This window comes from Giraffa tippelskirchi, chromosome 11 (assembly GCF_054371585.1).
Source record: "Giraffa tippelskirchi isolate mGirTip1 chromosome 11, T2T-mGirTip1v1.2.pri, whole genome shotgun sequence".
NCBI lineage: Eukaryota > Metazoa > Chordata > Mammalia > Artiodactyla > Giraffidae > Giraffa > Giraffa tippelskirchi.
In genome coordinates, this window is record NC_137285.1 from 121088252 (window position 1) to 121114059 (window position 25808).

A 25808-nucleotide genomic window follows, 5' to 3' on the forward strand; every position below is an offset into this window, starting at 1 on the left:
AATCTGCCTTTCCAACATGATACTATGTCATGAAATTTCAAGTTATTAAGTAGCCTTTTGGAATTCATAAATTTAATAAATACTTCCTAAACATTTCTTATATGCCAAGAGTAGTAGAAATACAATAGTGAACAAGATATGTTTCCTGTTTTAAGGAGCTTACAATATAGCAGAGATAACAGACCTCCAAAAAAAAGGAAGAGAGAAATAAAAGTAACACCTAACACAGAGCACTCACTGAGAACTAGGCACTTTTCTGTAGACTTTTATTATATTTTTTATTTTTAATTGGAGATAGTTGCTTTACAGTGTTGTGTTGCTTTCTTATGTAGGCTTTATGCTTATTAACTCATTTAACTTCTACAGTGCTATAAAGCAGGTATTATTACTAAACTATTTGACAGGTGAGTAAAGCAAGAAATAGCTCTGTGGGTCTAGTCCAAAGTTGCACAGCTAGTAAATGATGGAGCTGGAGCTGGGATCTGGGTCAGTGTTTCTAGAGACAATGCCTTTTATCTCTATTCTATATCAATTTCTACTGAATAAATAATTATTAAATAACTATTAAAATTAATTTCATGAAGGTAATAAACAAGGCATATTGCTAGTGTATATAAGGGGGAAGGGATATGTTTTTAGAAGGGTGGTCAGAGAGTGTCTCTCTGGTGGAAGTATTTATGCAAAGACTTGAAGGGTAGGAGGAAGCCAGATATTCAGAGAGCTGGGAGAAGAAAGTTTCAGGCAGAGGGGAAACTATGAAAGAGTTCCCTGAGTTTGGTTAGAGCCTGATACACCTGAAGAAAAAGGAAAGAAAGCCAGGTGTCCAGAGTAGAGAGAATGAGAAGGAAAGTGTTTCAAGGTGAGGTCAGAAAGAGAGGCGAGTGCAAAATTCACCAGGGCTTTGTTTCGAATGTGGATTTTACTCTCATTTTGTGTGGCACATGATTGAGAGGGTGGCTGGGGTGTCAGTCAAGGCAGAAGATTCTTGCAGTCATTCAGGTGAGAGATGGTGTTGGCTTAGACTAGGGTTCTCCACAAGGGCAGATGGCAAGAAGTGAACAACTGAAATATTCTTGCCTGGAGAATCCCCATGGACAGAGGAGCCTGGTGGGCTATGGTCCATGAGGTCACAAAGATTCAGACAGCTGAGCAACTAAGCACACACAGCACAATAGTAATGAAACACCCTCTCTATGCTGGAGTCCTGGCCTGTGTCTCGGTGATATGAGGTGTTCTAGATCACAAAACCCTGCCTTCGCAAAGCCAACAGAGAAAGGACAGTCACCAAGTAATCCATATAACTTAATCTAAGAGAGACGCTAAAGAAACACAGGATAAAGAGGAAAATTGACAACGAACTGCTCTAGGGTCTAATCAGGGAGACCATCACCCAAGAGAGCATTTAAGCAGAGATGTGAGTTCGCCAAAGCAAGAGCTCCCAGGGAATAGGGTCAACAATCAAAAAGCCAGCAGGAACAAAAATACAAGAAGGCTCCTGTGACTGGAGAAGGGTGCTCAAGGGGTGGGGTCAGGGAGACAGACATGAATCAGATTATTAGGGCATTTAGGTTGAATTCAAATACAATAGGAAAAGCTTTGTTGGTTTTAAGTAACGAGTTGAGGTTAACTGATCTATATTTTTAAAAGATCACATTGGCTACTTGTATTGTCAGCCCAAACAGTTTTTTTCTTTTACTTTTTTAGTAATGCAAGTGCCTAATTGGGGTTTTGGTTGCCCAGGCATCCAAATCAAAGAGACGCCCACTTCAAATATAGCTATTTCCCCCTAAACACATTGTTAGCCACAGGACTACATAAAAGGCCATGGTACATGCCCTCTGACATTCCTTTGTTTTAGAGGTCATGGTTGATTTCTGTAACTGACCATTTGTGCCGCTTATTTTTTCTCTTCCCATTATTTAAATTTTTCTTAAGTTTTAAATCCACCAATAGTGAGCCTATTATGGCTGATTGATGTTGTTGTATGGCAAAAACAAACACAACCTTGTAAAGCAGTTATCCTGTAGTTAAAAAACAGCAACAACAAAGAGTGAACCCATGAAACCCTCTGTGCCCACCCTTGATCCTAATAAAAGAAAAGCCCCATATACATTTGCTCTCTTTCTACCCATGACCTTGTTTTATGGTCCCAAGTGTGCGTGTAACCTCCAGGACTTGTAAGAAACTTTGTCTCTTTCAAAGTTCCCTGATGGCTATTGCTGAGGGCCTCTTGTAATCATAATAAGAACCACAAGGCCAAGTCCAGCCTCAACATCAGTGATAGATTGAGACCAGCACAAAACACTGCTATGGGAATTAGTAAAAATGGACCAAGAAAGGAAGTAAGGAAACCAGCCAGGATGCTATGCTATTGAGGTATGGAAAGTATTAAGGTGAGCAGATTCAGGATATACTTGGAAGAAAAAACTCATAGTACTTGCTTATACATACCTTCAGTGTGAAAAGAAAGAAACTGAAGGTGATTCCTGTGTCTGGATGAATGAAAATTTTATTAGAAGAACAAAGAGAACTTGAGCAAATGGCAAGTTTGAGATCCTGTTCTGAAATTAACTGTCTTGGTTGTAAAGTTAATTGACACGGGAGAGACTGGGAAAAACAGGTTTGTGGAGAGAAAGTCAAGGCTATTCATTGCTATGTATTATTCTCCTTTCTGTGACAGCAAAGAATTCTAATATAGACCAGCTCCAGATTCATCTCATAGGAGAATAAAATTTGCCACCTAAAAATGTGTCTTTAACATGAGGATTAATTTAGGCTGATTATTTCTAAGAGACATAAGACTCAGGAAATTTTTCTTGTTACCTCCTCAATTGCCCAAAATAATTTAGATAAAGGGCCTGCTCCAGGAAGAAGAACTAGCAGCATAAACAACTAAAGAATAATATGAACTAGGTGTGGTAAACTGGGGGAATCTTAGCAAGTCCTCTTTGATCAAAACACCCACCTTGAGACACAAGTGTGTAACTGAACTGGGGAAGGCTATCAGCCTGAGTAGGAGATATTTAGGCACTGAAAATGGAGCCTGTAGAAGAGAAAGGAAGAAGAAAGACCGTTCACCTCAAGAGTATGAGGGAAAAAAAACTCTCTGGAACCATGAGATGCACAAATGTGATTCTGGGCAATTGTTACCTGGCATGTTCTTCAACCTCAGATACACATTAATGTACTAGCTATGCTAGCTAAGGAAAAGCCAGAAACATTAGCTTGAATATCTGATTCTGCTGAGGGCAATCCAAATGGAATCCCCAATGGGAACTGGGTTTGGTATTAATATTTGTATAATAGAACTTTTCTTAAGGCCTGGACATTACCAGAGGAGGCCCACGAGGCTGTTGCTTCCAGCCAGCCATAAGGATCACTCTGTAAAATTTATTGGGACTGAAAATCTTTTTCAAAATTGCAACTTATCAGAGGCTTGATATGGGTTGGACATGGAAAACATTCATTCACACTAACTGAAGTTTAAGAGTACATCTTAATATATTATAAGCAATGTAGTTTTAGGAGGATCTAGGTGTTCACGTTGCCCACCTCTAACAATCTTCTAGAGGTGGGAGTCTAGGTAACCAAATCCTACCTTTGTAGTCCTTTGAAATTCTAGAATCAGAAAAAATGGTCAAGTATATAATGGAAAAAGTCTCAGACAGCTTGATGTAGCCATCTTCACAGTGAAAAAACATAATTATTGCAGGTATTAGACTAAATTTACTCTTGGGGCTCACTTGACTGGAACAGTCAAAACAGTGCCTTAGACAGTCACTGTTACCTGCTTTTACAGCTGAAATATGTACCCTCCCTAGGCACAATTCTTTTTTTTTTAATTAGTTTATTTTCTACTTTTTAACTTTACAATAGTGTATTTGTTTTGCCATACATTGACATGAATCCACCATGGGTGTACATGTTTTCCCCTTCCAGAACCCCCCTTCCACCTCCCTCCTCATCCCATCCCTCCGGGTCATCCCGGTGCACCAGCCCCGAGCACCCTGTATCATGCATTGAACCTGGACTGTGATTATGTGACAGTCCAGAATATGTGATTCGTTTCACATATGATAATTTACATGCTTCCATGCCATTCTCCCATATCATCCCGCCCTCGCCCTCTCCCATAGAGTCCATAATACTGTTCTATTTATCTGTGTCTCTTTTGATGTCTTGCATACAGGGTTATCTTTACCGATTGACTAAATACCATATATATGTGTTAGTATACTGTATTGGTGTTTTTCTTTCTGGCTTACTTCACTCTAATGAGGCACAATTCTATTTGTCATATATACCTCAAATTAAATAACTGTTAAGTCAAAGAGGAGGATCCATCCAGTCCATCCTAAAGGAAATCAGTCCTGAATATTCATTGGAAGGACTGATGCTGAAGCTGAAACTCCAATACTTTGGCCACCTGATGTGAAAAACTGATTCATTTGAAAAGACCCTGATGCTGGGAAAGATCGAAGGCGGGAGGAGAAGGGGACAACAGAGGATGGATGAGATGGCTGGATGGCATCACCGACTCAATGGACTTGAGTTTGAGTAAACTCCGGGAGTTGGTGACGGACAGGGAGGCCTGGCATGCTGCAGTCCATGGGGTCACAAAGAATCGGACACAACTGAGAGATTGAACAGAACTGAACTGAAGTCAAAAAGACCTAAAGTCAAACCATTACTTTTTCATTAATTTCTCTTGTTTTAGCTCTGACCCTTTGGGAGTTGAGATCATAGTTTATCTCTCTGGGAAAAACTGTTTCCAAGTTCTTTGCAAACATTATGCTGTCTTACTTAAATCCGTGTATAATAGATGGGTTACCCAACCTGGGGAGCCTCAGAGATGCAAGCTGCCTCAAGACCCCTGTGAGGCTGGGTGGATTAATTATACATATTTTGAGTCTCTTCATATAGAAATAGAAACTTTATGCCTGACTAGGCATAGGTAGTATAGAGTGACTTAGTAGAATGTGTGTGTGTGTGTGTGTGTGTGTGTGTGTGCACGTGCTCACACGTATGTGTGCTCAGTCTTGTCCAACTCTTTACAACCCCATGGACTGTGTAGCCTACCAGGCTCCTCTGTCCAGGGGATTTCCCAGGCAAGAACAGTGGTTTGTGGGTTGTCATTTCCTATTCCAGGATATCTTCCTGACCCAGGGACTGAAGCCGTATTTCTTTGGTCTCCAGTATTGGCAGGTGGATTCTCTACCACTGTCCTACCTGGGAAGCCCTAGTACAAGATAGGTGACTAGAATTAGCACTTTCTAAGCTAGTTATTAGCCTAGTACCTTTTTGGCTGGCTTTATTCATCTATCAAACTCCAGGTGGTATGATTTTCAATAGTGAGATAGGTTGGCACAAAACATGTTTTTAGACGTGCTGCATGCTAAGTCGCTTCAGTCATGTTTGACTCTTTCCAACCCTATGGACTGTAGCCCTCCAGGCTCTTTGGTCCATGGGATTTTTCCAGGCAAGAATACTGGAGGAGGTTGCCATTTCCTCCTCCAGGGGATCTTCCCGACCCAGGGATCGAACGCACATCTCTTAGGTCTCCTACATTGGCAGGCAGGTTCTTTACCACTTGGGCCACCTGGGAAGTCCTGTTTTTAGACAGGAACATTTAAATTTTTTCTACTTTTTTAAAAGTCAAATCTGATCGAAAGCCAACTTTAGACAGGTGGTAGAGACTACTGCCCTTCCCCCATTCAGGTCTACGTCTCAACTGTGACCTCATCACTGACATCATCTCCCCTAGGTTGGCTCGGAGAGGGCAGCTGCCATCCCATGGGAGCCGGGTGGCTCCAGGACTACACTTGGAGGTGGTGTCCACAGGACTTGGGGGAGAGGACATCACGGGACACCTACTGGTCCCTGCGCTCAAGTGTGCTCAGTGCTACATCTAGACTTCTTAAGGACCTCAGGGGGCCCTGAATTCTGCTCGCGAGGAAATATGTCACGGGCTAGGGAAGAAGCAGGGGACAGTCAGCTGGTGTCTGGTCGGGAGCCACCATCACGCATCATCAGAGTGTCTGTCAAGACCCCACAAGACAGCCAGGAATTTATGCTGGCAGAAAATAGCAGCATCCGCCACTTTAAAAAACAGATCTCCAAACGCCTTCACTGTGATACTGACAGACTGGTGCTCATCTTCACTGGAAAGATCCTCCGAGATCAAGACATACTGAGCCAACGGGGCATCCTTGATGGCACCACGGTCCACCTGGTGGTGAGGACCCATGGGAAAGGCATTCTGCCCGGTCCCAGCACTCTGCCCAGCCCTGCTGGCCACTGCGCTCATTGTCCTGATCCATCATCCACCTCAGAGAATGCTAGGATGCTAGCCAGGATGGGCCAGCTGGCTAGGACCTCTCCTGAATTAGCCGACTTCTTTGGCCAGCTGACTCAACTCCTCATGGCTGTGCCTGAGTCCGTGGGGCCATCATTGGAAGACCCTGTGGTTCAAGGTCTGGCAAGTGAGAAACCAGCCAATGCCTGCTATGTTCCTGAATCCTCAAGGCCAGTAATGAAACCTGAGCCAGCTCTTAAAGCTCTGGAAAACTTGCAGGACCCGGCCCGGCAACAGGAACTCCTACAGGTGGACAAGCAGGGGCTGGAAGTCTTGAAGGCAGTGCCAGGTGGTGACAATGCTATGCGTCCAGTGTGCTCTGATATCCAGCATCTCATGCTGTCCACTCTGGCTCCTCTGGTTGCCTCCAAAGGCCACAATCCAGATTCAGAGCCTTGCAGAGGGGGCATCAATCCTCACAGTTGTACTAACATAATCACCATGGCACCCACAGTCTCCATACCTACCAGGCCACTGGCACAGGAAGTCAGTGCAGGAGTAGCTGCTCAAGCCACGGGTGTAATTTCAAACCAGGCCAATTCAGGGTGTAGGACTGGAGTGTCAGACTTATACTCAGGCCAGGATCTTTCCTCCCAGGAGAGCCAGCAGCCCATCGGGAAAGCCACTCCGGCGAGTCAGCTGAGACCATCACCCTCTGTCTTGCACAGAGCCTTACGTGTCCTGCAGCAGAATCCAGCTCTGCTACACCATCTGGCAACAGGCAGCCCCCTGCGACATCATATGCCACTCCTTCCCATACTCACCAACCCACGGGTGCTGCAGGCATTGATCCAGATAGAAAAGGGCCTGCAGATACTATCCAGGGAGGTACCTGGGTTGGGACCATGTTTATGGTGTCCAGGTAGACCACATGGGGCCAGAGGAGTTTTTGAAACTAGAGGTCACAGAGCAGACTCTGTGCAGCCCACCTTGGCTGTTCTTCAGCTCCTCCACGCTCTGGCCAATGCCTGCCCTCAGTCTACCCAGTCCTCATCGTCCTCATGTCCCCTCTCTGAAGACTGCTACCAGCAAGAACTGGAGCATCTGAAGTCCATGGGCTTTGCTAATCGTGATGCCAATCTTCAGGCCCTCATGGCCTCAGGAGGAGACGTTCATGCTGCCATTGAGAGGCTTCTGGGAATACCAGAGGCCTAGGTGCCTCCAGCTGATGTGCCAATGCACCATCCCATGGAGAGGAGGTGGGAAAGGAAAGGGAAAGAGAGGGAAGGGAGTAGCTTATTTTGGGGATTTCTCCTGCTCAGATTACATGCACACTTATACAGCCTCCCCTCACCTCCCAAGCCTGTTCTACATTAAAAAGGATTGCATGGATCTTGTGTGTTGTGTCAATTTTGGAGATGGTGGGCAAAGAGAATGTTGTTTGGGGGAGGGATGGATCATGTTACATGGCCTTGGGTCTGGGCTTCACCTGTTCTCATAACCATAACACCAGAGTAGGGGGAAATCCTGAGTTCTTTTTAGTATCTACTCCTGTTCAATGGGCAATGCAGTTTTCCACCAACATTGCTATCATCACCAGAATTACAATTCCATGGTGACTCTGAAGGAATATTGACGTTTGCTCTCCTGGGAAGCCATGGGTTTCTTCACAGACCCTGAAAACCACCTATTCCTTGACAATGTTTCTCTGTCTTGAGGTCGTCTCCTGATATTGCAGAAAAGTTGTTTAACTTGCCTTTCAGTTAGGGCTTCTCCTTTGCTATCCACCTCAATGGAATAACAGATCTTAATAATAATGTTAGCAGTTCTCCTGGGAGCTGGACCTTGCTACCTCCAGGCTGGTAGCAGCTACTGGTTTCTATAAATTAATTTCTCCCTCTAGGAACTATTGCATTCTATCATTAGAATACTATTAGAACAACAGCCCCCCCCCCACCCCGAGCAAATTCCTAAAAGAACTTCAAGGAGTAGAATTTTCAGCCAGGGCTGCAGAACCCTCCATCTGTCTGTTACTTATTGTATGTGAAAGCTGAGCTTTGGTCAGAGATAGGAAACTATGGAGAACAGTTCTGTGCTACATCCACAAGACATCAGCCCAGAGTAAAGGCCATAGCTAGATCCCTGTACCCAGCTATTAAACAGTGTGTGGTCCTTGCATCTCATATTATTTCTGTAGGCAAAACACAGGGAGGTGAGATGCTCCTGAAAAAGCCACAATTGGAGAAGAGGGTTGGATGGAGGGTCTTTGCTAAAACAATTCCTCCTTTCTATATATCAGTGTTGGAGTGAGATTGAAGGTTTAGGGAAAGAGAAGGATGCTGAGCAGAATTAGTGGATCAAATCCCACAGTGCTCACATAAGCATATATCAATCCCCAGAATAACACAAGGAAAAATATAGTTCATGAGATGTATAGTTGAATCCTAAAGTCAGACTAGAACACATGGAGGATATCACATAGTCCTACATCATAATACAGTAGAAGATAAGCTTGACAGCCTTATGCATAAATTTTCAGTCAGACATGAGAACTAGAGGCACAGAGATAAGTGATCTGTACTCAGTACCAACTATTGATTGGATGTCTACCAGTTGTAGATGTGTATCACAAAATCATACACAATTTCAATCAGAGACACACAGCCAACACATAGACCTCTATTCACACACAGAAATGTAAAGAGAATTGAAAACCACAAATTAAGATAAACTAGTTTTTCAGTTTTTCTAGGAAATGAAACTAAAATTATTGGCTGTATTGCTTAGTATAGTACAGTTAAGGACTTAAATATCAGTGTTAGCTTTCACTGGGGGTAAAAAATTGAGAATTTCAGAAGTTACTCCTTGGATTTCTTTGAATGTAGAGTATTTGAGGGAATACTCAAAAACCCAGGGAGTTGGGGGATAAAAACAAAACTAGCAACCACTCTGTCAGCATGAGGAGCCATTCATTTTTGAGAGAGTATAGCTATTCTTTTGAAATTCCTGAAAGATATGAAATGTTATTTTCATTTTAAAGCTAGAGAAACAGACTCCAAGGGGTTAAGTGACTTCCCACACACCTGTGGTTGAAATTCTAAGCTGATTTTCCTGATTCCAGCATCCTTATTCTGTGCACAGCATAGAGTCAGATGATGAGACTGTGAGATTCAGAGTGATCATTAAGGGAAAAAAGATCTGGTCAGATTGGAAAGGCTTGAATTTATTTTATTATTTTTAAATTAATATTAATTTAATTTTTATTTTATATTGGAGTATAGCTGATTTGCAATGTTATGTTAGTTTCAGGTGCACAGCAAGTGATTCAGTTATACATATATATATATATCCATTACTTTCAGATTCTTTTCCCAAATAGGTTATTACAGAGTATTGAGTAGAGTTCCCTCTGCTATACAGGAGATCCTTGTTGATTTCTATTTTTATACATAGTAGAGTATATATATCAATCCTAAACTCCTAATTTATCCTGCCTTGTCACGTTTCTCCTTTAGTAGCCAAAAGATTATCTTTAAAGTCTGTGAGTCTATTTCTATTTTGTAAATAATTTCATTTGTTTCACTTTAATCAGGACGATGGAAAGACTTAAGGTTCTGCCCAGAGTGTGGAATCTTATGGCTGGTAAAATCAGTGGATCAGAGTTGTGGTCTGTGGAATAACTTCTTCAGAAGGATCACTAGAAACAAGACCAAGGGTTGAGCAAAGAAGGACAGATATATCTAAGGGATGATGCAGAAGGCTGGAGTGGGTCAGCTATATAAGGGAGCTGAGGAAAAAGTAAGAGATATATGTTGAACTTATTTAAAAGTATGTAGATATAGAAGTGAGAGAATATAATCCAAGAATAAAAGTGTAGTGGTTAAAGAATTAAGATGTGTCTATCTCCTTGCTGTTCACTTCTATCTGCTCTATGTGGAGAATAATACCTAGGCAGATATCTTCCAACTTGACTGTTTATATTTTTTAAAAAGTCTATAGGGGTTATGCAACATTGGATAAGAGAAGTAGACAGGAGTGAATCTCCAGATCACTGCCACTGGAGCAGATATACCTTATACAATTCACTCAATTTCTTGGATTCCACTAAAGTCAAAAGCATCCAGTTCCCATTCTACTGATTTTGCAGAAAATACAGTTTAATGGTCACTATTCAAATCCCAAGCACTGTCTAAGCATTTTAATATAGTTATATAGTGTAATTATCACAATAAGCCTGAGAAGTGATATAAAAAGTCCTAAATATGTTTCAATGTAGCTAGCAATATTTAGAGAGATTGCATAGCTTTCTCGTATTTATTTAGTGAGCATTTTACATGTTAGGCACTGTCTTAACTTTTCGACATTCATTGATTTCTCTATTCCTCACTGCAATACTGAAGTGAAGTGAAGTGAAAGTCACTCAGTCATGTCCAACTCTTTGTGATCCCATGGACTGTATAGTCCATGGAATTCTCCAGGCCAGAATACTGCAGTGGGTAGCCTTTCCCTTCTCCAGAGGATCTTCCCAACCCAGGGATTGAACCCAGGTCTCCCACATTGCAAGCAAATTCTTTACCAGCTGAGCCACAAGGGAAGCCCAAGAACACTGCAGTGGGCAGCCTACCCCTTCTCCAGAAGATCTTCCTGACCCAGGAATCAAATCGGGGTCTCCTGCATTGCAGGCGTATTCTTTTCCAACTGAGCTATCAGTTAGATGTTGTTATTCTCCACCTAATCATTGTCCAAACTGAAGCACAGAGATTTAGCAGCATGCTCAAAGGTCACAGAACTAGTAAGTGGAGAAGGAGGATGTGAACGCAGGTATTCTAATGTAATTTATTATTTTTTTTGTGTGTGTATGCACACGCTTTTTTTTTTTATCAAAGTACAGTTGATTTACAATATTTCAGGTGTGTGGCAAAGTGATTGGCACATGCATTTTTTTTCATGTTCAAAGAATTTAATTTTTATTCTTTCCATTCTTTTTCAAATTCTTTTCCCATTTAGGTTACTAAAGAATATTGAGCAGAGTTCCCTGTGTTGTACAGTAGGTCCATGTTGATTGTCTATTTAAATAGAGCAGTGTATATATGTCAATCCAAAACTCCTATATATTGCCACCTCCAACCTGTCTCCTTTGGTAGCCATAAGTTTATTCTCTAATAATAATATCTAATAATAATAATATCCTGTGAGTCTATTTCTCTTTTGTAGATAAGTTCATTTGTATAATTTTTTAAGATCCTTCATACAAGTGATATTATATAATATCTGTCTTTCTCTGTGTGACTTACTTCACTTAATATGATAATCGCCACGTCCATTCATTTTGCTGCAAATGGCATTATTTCACACTTTTTTATGGCTGAGTATTATTCCATTGTATATAAGTCAGATACTCTGACTTTAGACCATGTGTTTTTAATCACTGCCCAAATTTCTTGGATTCGGATTAGATATACTTTAAATGTTCTTGTCCTTTTCTACTTGGACTCACAAAAGATAGTCCCACCGTGGCACCTAGATGCTTTTTAAGAACAGGAAATGCTTTGCTTTCTAGTAAACCACAGATGCATTTGAGGCAAAGGTAAAAATATTAGGAGCTTTGTGCAGTAGCAGTATCATAGCTAATGAGGTTTATGCAACACATGATTTTTGCTATTTAAAAACTTCTTCTAAAAGTAAAAATATTATTACCTTTCTGGGTTATTCATAATTGCTCAAGGAGCCTCAGAAGTAAGGTATCTTCAATTTGATTATCAATAACTTCAGCTCATCCCACCTTTCCTTAGCCTTCCAGGGCTTCCTCCCATGGAAACACATTCCACTTATATCAGAGGTCTCCATCCAGGAAAATGCATTCAGATAGCCATCATACATACTTTTTCCCCCTCATTTCTTATCTCTGCTCAGAATTCATATTGAAATTTTCCCCAAGTGAGGCAGTCTTGGAAGTCGACTCCGGATCTCCTTGGTCCTAGCCCCATAGATGACTGGGTTGAGCACAGGAGGCACCAGCACATAGAGATTCGCCAGAAAGATGTGCACGTGCCTGGGGACTCGGTGTTGGCCAAAACGGTGGGTGAGGAAGGAGAAGAAGGCGGGGATGTAGAAGACCAGGATGACCCCAAGGTGGGAGCCACAGGTACTCAGAGCCTTGTACTGGGCATCACGGGATGGAAGGTGAAAGACAGCATGGAGGATGAAGCCATAGGAGATAGAAATGAGAATGGAATCCAGACCCATGGCCAGAAGGGCCACAGTTAGCCCATAGACTATATTGACAGTGATGTTGGCACAGGCCAGTTGAGCAATGCCCATGTGCTCACAGTATGTGTGTGCCATGACATGGTGCTGACAGTAGGGCAGGCGCCTCAACAGGAAGATGAAGGGGGAGACAATGGCCACACTACGAAGTATCCCAACAAGGCCAATTCTGCCAATGACAGTGTGGTTAAGGATGGTTGTGTATCTCAGTGGGTTGCAGATAGCCATGTATCGATCAAAGGCCATGGCAAGAAGAACCGAGGACTCTAGAGCATAAATAGAATGGACAAAAAACATCTGGGCCAGGCACCCATCAAAGGAAATCTCACCAGCTTGGAACCACAAAATGGCCAGCATTTTTGGCACAGTTGTGGAGCTGAGAGCCAGGTCAGTGAGTGAGAGGAGGCAAAGGAAGAGGTACATGGGTGCATGAAGGGCACTGTCTGTCACTATGACCAGGATGAGAGCGGCATTCCCAGCCAGTGCTACCATATACATGGCACAAAAGGGGATGGCAATCCAGACGTGAGCCCACTCCAGCCCTGGGATGCCCGTCAGGAAGAGAGTGGCTGGGAGACGGTTATCACTGATGTTGGAAGCTGGCATTCTGCTTGGCAAATTAAAGGGGTGATGGTACACCTCTCCTGTAGCATGAGAGATTTGGTTCATTCACATAAAATGATGACCTTTCTGTGAAGTAGTCTTTCTTAGGCTGAGAAAAATATTTGTTATTAACTTGCTTAAGAATCTTAAAATACTCCTCCACATATTATCTGCTTTCCCTTCTTCTGCTGATTCCTATACTCATCAATCATATTTTGAATTCTGTATCCCAAGCAGCAAGCTAAGTATTTAAGCATCTGTTCGACCTGACGCTTCAGGGGTCATCTCCTACACATCATTTATTGACATTTAGTCAACCCACATGTAGGGATATCCCTTGCTTTTCTTTCATCTATGTCCTTTTCCCATGCCTACAGAGACGTCTTTATTTTCTTTTTTTCTATGTTTTTTAAGCTTCAGTGAGCGTTTCCCTGTCTTCCTGACACCCTTTTATTTTTTATGTCCATAGTTGTCTCATTCTTTTTTCCATTTTTCTGCTTATAAAATTCCATTGAGTGAGGGTGTATCTTCACTATGGTACCTTCCGCACTGACTGTGACAGTGTATCTAGTCATTTTGGTCACTGTTCATTAAGCTTCAATTTTGACAACTTAATAACATTGCGTTGCTTTTTTAACTTAATGATATAATAATGTGTTCAGTTTTTTTGTGTGTGTGCTTGTAATGCACCTTCCCAGATACATACCCAAAGAATCTCTTTGTATATCTCACTTGAAATGCCTAGAAAAAATATAGGAAATTATGAATATGCTTATATATCTCATGATTGAATATGTATAGCAATTTGAATATTCAAGAAGCATAACAGAAGAAAGCAAAATATACATCAACATGCTAGTTGGCAAGACAGCCAGCCAAAATCCAGCATGCCCACCAGTGTAATGGCTGGATATCCTGGCCAGATCAGAATACCAAGCACTCATAGAGGCTGACTAAGGGATAAAATCTGTGGTCCCAAGGTTGCTAACAGTGAAGATATCCTGGAAAGAGAATCTGTTTCTGGCTGTTGAAGGCTAGTGAGTATTTACAGACACTCTTCCTTGATAGCATACTGTTGAGCCTTGAACAGTGAGGGTGTTATGGATGCCAATCATCTGGGCAGCTGAAGATTCTTACATAATTTATTACCTCCCCTTCATATAAGAGGTTTCTCATAAAGTGGCTCATCATATCCATTATTTGGCATTCACGGCTTCAACCAACCACTGATCAGTAAGTAGTACTGTATTTATTATCGAAAAACCCACTCATAAGTGAATCTGCACAGTTCAAACCCTGTTATTTAAGCGTTGACTGTATTGTGTCCTTAAATCTGTGTAGAATTTGGAGAAGCTTGAATGTTAAAACTGCTTCTGTAACAAAGTTGGTATATGAATGGAAACAAATCTCTCTCTTTCCCAGTCAGTCTTCATTTGGAAAGAACAATGACTGCAGTCATTCTCTCTTTTCTATCTGCTCGTGTTGTGGCATTGGAAAAATTGCCGCAACACTTTTTGCCTTCAGTTTTTTGTCTCTAAATTGGAAATGGCATCACTTGATTTACCAGCTTCACAAGATTTTGTGGTAGAGCTTAAAATAGTATTTCTGTGATTAAAAATTTGGACATCCCAAATAATCTCTTCTTCCTTCCTTCCTTTCTTTGTTTCTTTAACAAACACTTTCAGTATACTACAAAGATAATAGACTATACTTATCATATGAACCCCTCATCACTGGGGAGACCAAGTCCAGAGAGGTGAATATATGTAGTCCAGATACAAAGCATGTTAATTGCAAAACTAAAATTAGCTTTTATGTGTTCTGATTCAGAGTTGCAAGCTTTTACTTCACCCAAATGTCCATTAATATGAACAATATCTGAATTCCTATGTCTTTTGATGAAGGCATTATGTCAATAATTCAAAACGCTGTAATCATTTTATTACTTATCTGAATTTCAAAGTTGTAAAGAGAATTAGGAAGCCCACCCCATTTGTGTAGAGGCTTCCACCAAAGACACCAGCTGCTCCGTACACAGGACTGAGACGCCAGGGGAGAGAAGCTTGGATGGTGACGGGCAGAGGGCTAGAATCACTATCATCTTCCTTCCTCCTTTCTTCCCAGCTTATTCATGCCCCTCTAAGGAAGATATCAAGTGGTTATGGTAAGACAGCCATTACTCTGTGTCCATCTGTGGGTCTGAGGATAAAAATGATTGAAATAAGAATTCAGCTGGATTTTTCCTCCCTGGGAAACAATGGGATAAGGCTATTGGACTGGAGCATCACTTTAGCCCATAGTGCGGCATCCCTCCCAGATTGTCCCAGGATCTGGTTCTGTGAGGTTCTTTTCTCTGATAAGACTTCAATAATTATACTCCGTGCCTTTCCACTGGACACAGACATTGGGCAATCTGATATCAAGAACGTACCTGTGTGGTAGGCATGCATTTGCAGGTAGACCAAGCTGAGATTGGAATTCTATGAGTGTGTGTACTGTGTGAGTGTGAGGCTGTATGGATAGAGTGTGGTAGAATGCCAGCTTGTGCAGGAGGTGTGTATGTGAATGCAAAATGCTACTTATGGGTGTAAAAGCTGTTTCTGTGCAGGTGCGAGTGGGAGCGGTAAGGGAGCAAAGGGCTCTGAATGTGTAATCTGGGCTGAGATGTGTGATCTTTTATCTGATATCAAGTGTCTGGGCTCAGTGTATGTCTTCAGCTCATCTCTGTGTTCCCACCTCCTCTGGTCCAGGGCTCTGTAAGTAAGGTTATTTATTGATTCTCCCCGTGATACTCAGGTGTGAAACCAAAGAGGACTCCTCTAGGGATTTGGTGCATCTTTTGAGAGACAGAAAGAAAAGGAAAGTAGATAAAGTAACTGAGGTAAGAAAGGGAAATTTTCCTTCATGACTTTTCAAAGAAAGTGGAAATTAAGTATCTAGTGTATGATGGATTATATTTTATCCTCCCTTCTAATTTCTTGCTTCCCCCTCCCCCATCCTCTCATTCTCTTCTCTTTGCTTTATTTCTGTGTGTCTCCTTGAATTCCCCCTCTTGTGGGTACACCAGAATTCTGTGCTTATGAGGCGTGGTGAAATAATCATGAGAAAGGGACAGCAGATAATGGTAGCGGACCTGTGCACACATCATTGTGCTATCAGATTTTACTTACAAACACAAGTTCAAAGGTAAAATTATCATGAATTTCATGATGATGACAACAGAGCGGTAAGGAAAGCCAGAGGCCATTCTGAGCATGGATGCTATGTAGTTGACCAGGTTATATGCCCATGAAGCCAGTCCTGGTAAGGAGTGACATCAGTGTTGCAGGTAGATCACCTAAGATCCCTTGACATCAACTATCTATCATGTCCTGCACAAGCATCACTTCCATCAACCCCTTCCAAGACTAGTTATTCTCTCCTCTATGACTTCAGAATACTGTACTCACTTTCCTTTTAATAGACCTCTCTTGAATAACTTCAAACTGTGGTCTTCATTAGAGTGTCTAAAAGAATATTCAAAACACTATATGCCCCCTTCAAAACTTTGACAACTAAAAATTATCATTCAAAGTTTAAAAGGTAGACATAGACATAATTTTCAGTATATTGTGAATATTGACTCTTAAAACTCCCATATGATGATTTAAAGTGGGCCCTATGGACTCTTTATGCCCTAGAAATTGTTAACTCACGATTATTTATTTCAAAGTAAATAAACAAGCTTTTTTTAACGGTCAGGAATTTAATATACTGGTTTGTTTCCTTGAATCTGCTCCATTTTCCCACATATGTTTTTACTCAAATATTTCATGATAATTACTTTTATTCATGTAATGATAATTTTTATGTGTGTTGGAATTTTTGTTTCCTTTAACATTAGGCCCAAATGTTTAACCAAGTTTCTCAGTCACGTCTGACTCTTTGCAACCCCATGGACTATACAGTCCATGGAATTCTCCAGACCAGAATACTGGAGTGGGTAGCCTTTCTCTTCTCCAGCGGATCTTCCTAACACAGGGATTACAGTCCATGGAATTCTCCATACCAGAATACTGGAGTGGGTAGCCTTTCTCTTCTCCAGCGGATCTTCCTAACACAGGGATCAAACCCAGGTCTCTCACATTGCAGACGGATTCTTTACCATCTGAGCCACCAGGGAAGCCCTCAAATGTTTAAAATGCTATTAATTAAAAAAAATAAGATATCATTTATTTATAACATATGTAAGTTTCATGTGTACAACATTATATTTCAACTTCTGTTTACACTAAAGCTTGCTCAACATCAAAATTTAGTTTCCATCTGTCAGCCTACCTTTCTCAGTAGCGTTCCTCTTTGGCAACCACTGCTCTTTTCTCTATATATATGTGTTTGGTTTTGTTTGTATTGGTTTGCTTCTCTGGTTGTTTATTTATTTATGTATTTCACACATGAGTGAAATCATATGGTATTTATCTTTCTCCATTTGGTTTATTTCACTTAGCATGATACCCTCAAGGTCCATCCATGTTGTCACAAATGGAAAGATATCATGTTTTTTTTTTTCTGACTTAGTAGTATTCCATTCTGCATACACACTGCATCTTCTTTATCCGTTCATCCATTTGTCGGAACTTGGTTTCCATATCTCAGCTGTTGTAAATAATGCTGCAGTGAACTTAGTGGTCTATATATATTTTGGTCACTCAGATGGTAAAGAATCTGCCTGTAATGAGGGAGACCCAGGTTTGATCCCTGGGTCAGGAAGATTCCCTGGAGAAGGGAATGGCAAACCACTCCAGTATTCTTGCTTGGAGAATTCCGTGGACAGAGGAGCCTGGTGGGGTATAGTCTATGGAGTCGCAAAGAGTCAGACACAACTGAGTGACTAGCACATACATATTTTTTCAAATTAATGTTTTTGTATTCTTTGATAAATACCCAAATTTGAAAAGCTGGATCACATGGTCTTCCTATTCTTAAGTTTTTGAAGAAGAATTTCTGTTTTCCATACTGACTGCACTAATATACATTCCTAGAAACAATGACCTAGTGTTCCCCCTTTCCCCGTATCCTCACCATGTTTATCTTGTCTGTTTTAGTTTTTAGCTTTAATAACTTGTTACCTTATTCATCCTGAAGCTTTTTATAAAGGTAAAAATAATTTTAAGGATAAATATTATCATCATTTTATTTGATCTCTTTTGATTTTCTATGAGCCTGGGAAAACAGACTCTGTCTTTTTCAAAAAAAATTATTTAGCTGTAGTTGATTTACAATGTTGTGTTAGGTTCATGTGTACAGCAAAGTGAATTTGTTATACATATGCATACACAATACATATATCCACTCTTTTTAAGATTCTTTTCCCATATAGAGCACTGCAGAGTACTGAACAGAGTTCCCTGTGGTACATAGCAGATCCTTATTAGTTATCTATTTTATATGTAATAGTGTCTTGTCATTTTTTATATTAATCATCCTAACAAGTGTGAATGATATCTCATTGTATTTCTAACTTTAATTTCCCTAGTAATTAAGTGACATTGAACTCTTTTTGTATCCCTGTTGGCCATCTGAATCTCTTCTTTGGATGCCCATTCAGAACCTCTGTCCATTTTTAATATGGTTGTTTGCTTCTCTGCTGTTGAGTTGTATGAGTTATTTATATATTTTCAACATTAACCCCTTATTGGTACATGATTTGCAAATATCTTCTCATTTTGTAGGCTATCTTTTTGTTTTGTTTCCTTTGCTGTGCAAAAGCTTTTTAGAGAAACATTTAATCATTTATTTATTTATTGAGCATTTTCAGGCACTGTTCTACATGTTGTACATACATTCAGTAATTTACTTAATCTTCACCATAATTCAAGAGTTAGATATAATTAATCATTGTCCCCATTTTACAGTTCACCAAAATAGACATAGATATGTTTAGTAACATGCTCAAAGTAGAAAACCAACAATAAAGGAGAGAACATTCAAACTCAGGCCCTCTGATTTCAGATCTTGTGCTCTTAACCACTGTCCAAAGTTTTGGAGTTCAGATTCAAATTCACTCCAGATGTTTCATCTTAGGTTTTCTTTTTTGTCACTTAACATCCCAATAGAAAAATCCACCATGAGCTACAGTGTCCACTCCAGAACAGAACTGACTAGCATTTTGGAAAGCTACTGTCCCTTCTGAGATGACACAGAAACTTCCTTATTACCTTGTTCTGAGCAATTCAGAATTGCTCAAGGAGCATATTCAGTGTAATCCTTAACATGTCCCATTTATCTGATCATTCTTCATAAAGCACTTCCTCCCATATCACCATCTCTCTCACATCATAGGCTTTATCTATGTAAATGTATCTGGATAATTATCCTTCCCATTTACCTTTCATTCTCATCTCCAACTGCGGCAAGAACTCATACTGAGACCTTCCCCAAGTGAGGCAGTCTTGGAAGTCGACTCCGGATCTCCTTGGTCCTAGCCCCATAGATGACTGGGTTGAGCACAGGAGGCACCAGCACATAGAGATTCGCCAGAAAGATGTGCACGTGCCTGGGGACTCGGTGTTGGCCAAAACGGTGGGTGAGGAAGGAGAAGAAGGCGGGGATGTAGAAGACCAGGATGACCCCAAGGTGGGAGCCACAGGTACTCAGAGCCTTGCGCCTGGCATCTTGAGATGGAAGATGAAAGACAGCGTGGAGAATAAAGCCATAGGAAATGGCAATGAGGATGGAATCCAGACCCACAGCCAGAAGGGCCACAGTTAGCCCATAGACTATATTGACAGTGATGTTGGCACAGGCCAGTCGAGCAATGCCCATGTGCTCACAGTATGTGTGTGCCATGATATGGTGCTGACAGTAGGGCAGTCGCCTCAACAGGAAGATGAAGGGGGAGACAAGGGCTATACTCCTGAATATACCCACAAGGCCGATTCTGCCTATGACAGTGTGGTTAAGGATGGTTGTGTATCTCAGCGGGTTGCAGATAGCCATGTATCGATCAAAGGCCATGGCAAGAAGAACCGAGGACTCTAGAGCATAAATAGAATGGACACAAAACATCTGGGCCAAGCACCCATCAAAGGAAATCTCACCAGCTTGGAACCACAAAATAGCCAACGTTTTGGGCACAGTGGTGGAGCTGAGAGCCAGGTCAGTGAGTGAGAGGAGGCAAAGGAAGAGATACATGGGTGCATGAAGGGCACTGTCTGTCACTATGACCAGGATGAGGGTGGCATTCCCAGCCAGTGCTACCATATACATGGCACAAAAGGGGATGGCAATCCAGACGTGAGCCCACTCCAGCTCTGGGATCCCCATCAGGAAGAGAGTGGCTGGGAGATGGTTATCACTGATGTTGGATGCTGGCATTCTGCTTTGCAAATAAAGGGTTCTGTCCAAGGGGTGATGGTACACCTGTCCTGCAGCATGAGAGATCTGGTTCATTCACATAAAATGATGACTTTCCTGTGAAGTCATCTTTTTTAAGCTGAGAAAAATTTTTATTGTTATAACTAGCTTAAGAATCTTAAAAGTTTCTATAACATAAATTCAATTTTTCATCTGCTAATTCCTATACTCATCAATCATGCTTTGAGTTCTATATCCCAAGAACCATGATAAGAATTTAAGCATTTGCCCTAACCCCTCTAGACTTATCTCCTACCACATTCTGCACATCATGCAGTTGTTTTTATGCCCCAATACATCTAGGAATATTTATTGTCTCTATCTCTCTCTTTTTTTAAAGTTTACAGTATTAGTATTCCCTTTGTCCAAGGAGACTTTTTCCTTTTCTTTCTCTCTAAGTTTTAAACTCTGGGCAAGTCTCTTTGCCTTCCAAAAGCCTTTCCTCTCTAACTTCATCTTTAGTTGTCTATTTCTGTTCATCCATCACTTTCCAAAATCCTCTTGAGCTGAGACTGCATCTTTATGCAATTGCAACCTCCAGACAACATGACTGTGTCTGTACCTAGAAAGTTTGATCAATATTCACCAAAAGACTTAATCCTAGTAACTTCTTAGCAACATAGTATTGACTTGTTGCCTTAATGCTACAATATTTTGCTTACTTACTCTGTGTTTGTAAGGTAACTGCCCAAATACACACCAGATGACTTATTTTTATGTCTCACCCGAAGCGCCTATAAAGAGACTAGGCAGCCTGAATATACTCAATATTCCATAACTGAATATCTACATTATTTTGAGTACATATGTGAGTTCAGTGGAAGACAGCAAGAGGTGCAGTTGACATGCTATCTGGGAAGACAGCACTTCTAACTACGCAAAGTCATCCTGAAGTCTCATAGTCCCACCAGTTAATGGTTGCATGTAACAGCCAGATCAGAATGCCAAGTGGTGATAGAAGCAGATAGAGGGAGGGAGTAGAGTGTCCTAGAATTCACCAGCAGTAGACATCCTGGATGAGTGAATACATGACTGTTGTAGAGTGGTGGTATTATATACACCCTCCCTCAGTAACACTGTACACCTAAAAGCATCCTTTGTAAAAGGCCTGGAATCCTGAGCTTTAATTATGAATTTGTTTCAAGAGTGTTACTTAACCTTGAGAAAATCCCTTCCCTTCTCTGGGAAGTCTCAATTTATAAAAGCAACAATTCTGGAATCCTTGTCTCAGCTTTTCTGCCTATTCACTATTTAGCATTAAAAAGTACCACAACCTTTTTGAGACTCAATTTTTGTACTTATAAATTAGAAATGGAAATACCTGGATTACTTTTTTATGGATTATAAAGAGTAAAGCATATAGTCTTTTTTTAAAATTTACTTTTAATTGAAGGATAATGCATATAGTCTTATTGAGTTTGCACACCAAAAACAATGTGTTCCTCATTTTTTACAAGCTCTTGGTCCTGTAGCCACATATAGGAGTGATACAGAATATAGTAATTGTATCTTTGTCTTAGCAAAATGAAATCCAGGTTCAGAGAAATGAACTGATGTAATTCAGATCATAATATATTTTACTGTTAGAACTGAAATTAATTCTTAGGTCTCCTGATTCAAAGTTTGATGTTTTTCCCTCACTTAACTGCCCATTTATATGGCCGATACTTTGTATCTTTTTCTTTCAAGGCACTCCAGTGTCATTATTTGCATTGCTATGATACCATTGTTCATTATCTGGACTCCAAAGAGTCACATAAATGTGGAAAGCCCCTCTTATCTGCTTTGAGATTTTCACAGATGGCCCCAGCCACTAAAGGAAAGAAGCTTGGGTACCACACAAGGGAGCTAGAGTCTCTTCTCTTCCTCTCTTTACCCAGTCTATTCTTGCCCACAGAGAAAGATTTCAAAAGGTTATTTTAAGGCAGCTGCTACTCTGTGATCATCTATAGATAGGAGGACCAGAGAGATTAGGTATAATCAGGATTGCTTTCCAGGGAAAGTCATAGAAAAAAGACATTGTGCCAGAGCACCGCTCTGTGTGGAATGAGGGAATCGTCTCCAACTTTTCCCACTCAGCCTTGTTTCTGGGTCACTACGATGGCTGTGTGTTTGAGGTCTCCTTCTAAGGTATAAACTTCAACCACTGAACTTGGAGTTCTTCCTCAGAACATAGTATTTTCAGTTCAAAAACATACCTGTGTGATTGGCATGCATTCACAAGTGAAGTGCACTGAGGTTGAACTCTGTAATGCGTGTCATATATGAGTGTGAGGTTCTGTGGGAGGGTGTGTGGAGGTGTGTGCAGGTACTATGTTCCCAAATGTAATTTTTTTTTTTTGAGATGTGAAAGTTGTGATTCCATGCGTGTGTGCAAGTGTGATTTAGAGGATGATGGGATCTGAGTGTGTCATCTGAAGTCTGATCTCTTCTCAGTTTTAAGTCTTATCTGTCCTCAGTGAGTGTCTTCATCTTAGCTTGGGGTTCCAGCCTCCTCACGTCAACAGGCTTGGTAAGCGCAGTTATTTATTAATTCTCTGTGGCTCTCAGGTATGAAAACCCAAGGGGATTGCTCTAGGGATTTGGAAGCAGCAGGGATAATTGGATACCCATATGCAAAAGACTGAAATTGGGCTCCTCTCTCAAACTTAACTCAAAATGAATCAAACATCTAAATGTAAGACAAATCTACAACATCTTTAGAAAAAACCTTAAGTGTAAGTCTTTGTGTGCCTGTATTAGACGGTGGTTTTATGAAACACCAAAAGCACAAGTGACTAAAGGAAAAAGAAATAGATAAATTGGACTTTATAAAAAATATACTTTTAGTATTTCTAAGTCAGTGTCAAGAAAGTGAAAAAGACAAACCACAGAATAGGAGAGAAGTTTTACAAATCGTATATCTGATAAGTACCATAGCTGATTCATGTCAATGGATGGCAAAAAACACTACAATATTGTAAAGTAATTAGTCTCCAATTAAAATAAATTGATTAATAAAAAAAGAATTTAGTATCCAAAATATATGAAGAGCTCTTATAACTCAACAACAAAAAGACAAATCTATTAAAAATAGGCAAATGATTTGAACATACATTTCTGCAAAGCGAGATAGACAAATAGTGAATAAGCACAAAAGAGATGTTCAGCTTCATTAGTCATTAGGGAAATGCAAATCAAAACCACTATGAGATATCACTCCACACATTAAAATGGTTATAAACAAAAATAAAATAAAAAACAAAATCAGACAATAACAAATGCTAGAAACATATGGAGAAAATGGATTCTTCATACTTCGCAGGTGGGAATATAAATTTTGATGAAGCCACTTTGGACAACAGTTAGGCTTTTTTTCAAACAGTTATACATAGAGTTACTAGTGACTCAGCACTTTTATTGCTAGGTATTAATAAATACTCTAAAGAACTAAAAACCTATTTTCACATAAAAGTTTGTGTACAAATATTTAAAGAATTATTTCTAATAAATAAATGATTTACATTTCAATAAAATTTTCAGAATAGACAGGTCTACAAAAACTGAAAGTAAATTAGTTATTGCCAGGGTCTGGGGTAAAGGAGAATGAGGAGTGACTGCTAATGGTAATGGGATTTCATTTTAGAGTGATAAAAATGTTCTGCAAACTTTGCAAATATGCTAAAAAACAGTGAATTCACAACTTTTATGGTATATAAATTATATATTAATAATAAATTAAAAAAAATCATAGAATTGTGTAATCATTGAAACTTGAAAGTTCAACTGCCTAGGATCCATTTACATATGTGAGACTACAGACAAGGCAAGCCCTGGATCTGGGTGGAGGGTACAGAGGAAGGGGCCAGGTTTGTATCCCAGATCTTAGCTGGTAGCCTTGTGGGAAAGCCAGAAATGAGAATGAGAAGGATTGATTTAGCTTCTTTTATTCTTTTCCTTTTTAGTTTCCTCTATTTTTGAGGGATGTTGCAAAGAGAGGCACAAGCAGAAAAACAATAAATTAAGTAGGAAAAAAGGTAAAGATGGTAATGATTAACAGGTGGATGATACATGTTCCTGGGTCTTTACTGGATAAAAATTCTGATTAGGCTTCCTGAAAATGTTAAGTGATTAAATGAGTGATCTACGTTTGAATGCACTTCTGCCCGTGCTCAGTCACTTCAGTCGTGTCTGACTCTTTGCGACTCCATGTACTGTGGTTCCCCAGGCTCCTCAGTCCGTGAGATTCTCCAGGCAAGAATACTGGAGCAGGTTGACATTTCCTTCTCCAGCAGTTCTGCTACTCAGTGGTATTATAACTTTGAACCTAATTTGACCTCCTGGGCAATTAATTTCTCTCACCAGTAAAATGGGAAGATAACATTTTTCTCCAAATTTTGTTATTAAGATTGAAAATGACAAGGCTTAAGAACTTCTTGATGGAGTCCAAGGAAAATTATAAACACAGAGTATTATTGATGATTATTGTGTTTCTATCACTTACAATTCTAACCAACTCAACATTCTGGCTTTTGAAAATTCCTTAAGAAGAGAAGGGGGACTTGGCATGGAGAAAAGAAACCTCAGAGCTGAAGATCAGGAGGAATTAGTTATATTCTTGACACTCATACTCTTCACCTTTCAGAGTCCTTGGAACCCATCCTGGAGAAGATCTAAGTGGTCATGAGGACCTGGAGTAGGGGCAGGTAAGCCCTGCTCAGCTGGGAGGAGAGAAGGTATTACTGAAGGTAAACTTAAGCCCACTTGCCTACAGGCAGTAAAGCCAGTCCACTGACACCTCCTGACACTGGCTGGTGGTAAAGGAAAGGGCAGCATTTATTGTTGGAGGAAGGTGCCAGGCAGGGGTCTGGGGCAGCTACTGCTCAAAACCCAGAACTCCCCAGTGGGTTTCAGCAAAGCATGTGTAAGGGCAAGGTGAGGAAGGAGGATTGCAGGGTCTGTGATCAGCTTGTGCACAATTCTCTGATTGGTTGATAGTGAGGAATAAGACGGTGTCACAGGGTTAACATTATCAATCTTTGGTCTCCAGCCAGACCGGGGGCTACGTGCTTATGGTTATCCAGTAGTTAACTTCCATTTGGTGGGGGGTTTAGCATCTGTTTAAGCACTCAGGAAATGTGCATCAGATACAATCATCTATGTATTTCAGGGAGGAACTAAAGATTCTGTAACTGCCATACGACTGATTGAATTGTTACCAAGTCTCCTGGCCCAACTACTTCTTTTGTCACTGCAGGCTCACATCCTT

The 25808-nt window shown here is 40.6% G+C and overlaps 3 protein-coding genes and 1 non-coding gene across 4 annotated transcripts; 2 read left to right on the forward strand and 2 right to left on the reverse strand.

Moving 5' to 3' along the window:
- Nucleotides 1–5767: 5767 nt before the first annotated feature.
- On the forward strand, nt 5768–7687 carry LOC145525650 (ubiquilin-4-like). Its single transcript, XM_081539174.1, has one exon. The coding sequence runs from the start codon at nt 5960–5962 to the stop codon at nt 7508–7510; it is 1551 nt and encodes a 516-aa protein (XP_081395300.1). The 5' UTR covers nt 5768–5959; the 3' UTR covers nt 7511–7687.
- Nucleotides 7688–11119: 3432 nt separating this feature from the next.
- On the reverse strand, nt 11120–14370 carry LOC145525651 (olfactory receptor 52D1-like). The gene has a single exon (XM_081539175.1). It carries the CDS (start codon nt 13229–13231, stop codon nt 12212–12214), a length of 1020 nt encoding a protein of 339 aa, XP_081395301.1. The 5' UTR covers nt 13232–14370; the 3' UTR covers nt 11120–12211.
- Nucleotides 11897–12039, forward strand: LOC145527987 (U4 spliceosomal RNA). Its single transcript, XR_014070067.1, has one exon. It is a non-coding gene; the product is annotated as a U4 spliceosomal RNA (small nuclear RNA).
- Nucleotides 14371–19564: 5194 nt separating the features above from the next.
- OR52D1 (olfactory receptor family 52 subfamily D member 1) lies at nt 19565–20521 on the reverse strand. The gene has a single exon (XM_081539193.1). It carries the CDS (start codon nt 20519–20521, stop codon nt 19565–19567), a length of 957 nt encoding a protein of 318 aa, XP_081395319.1.
- Between the last annotated feature and the right edge of the window lie 5287 nt (nt 20522–25808).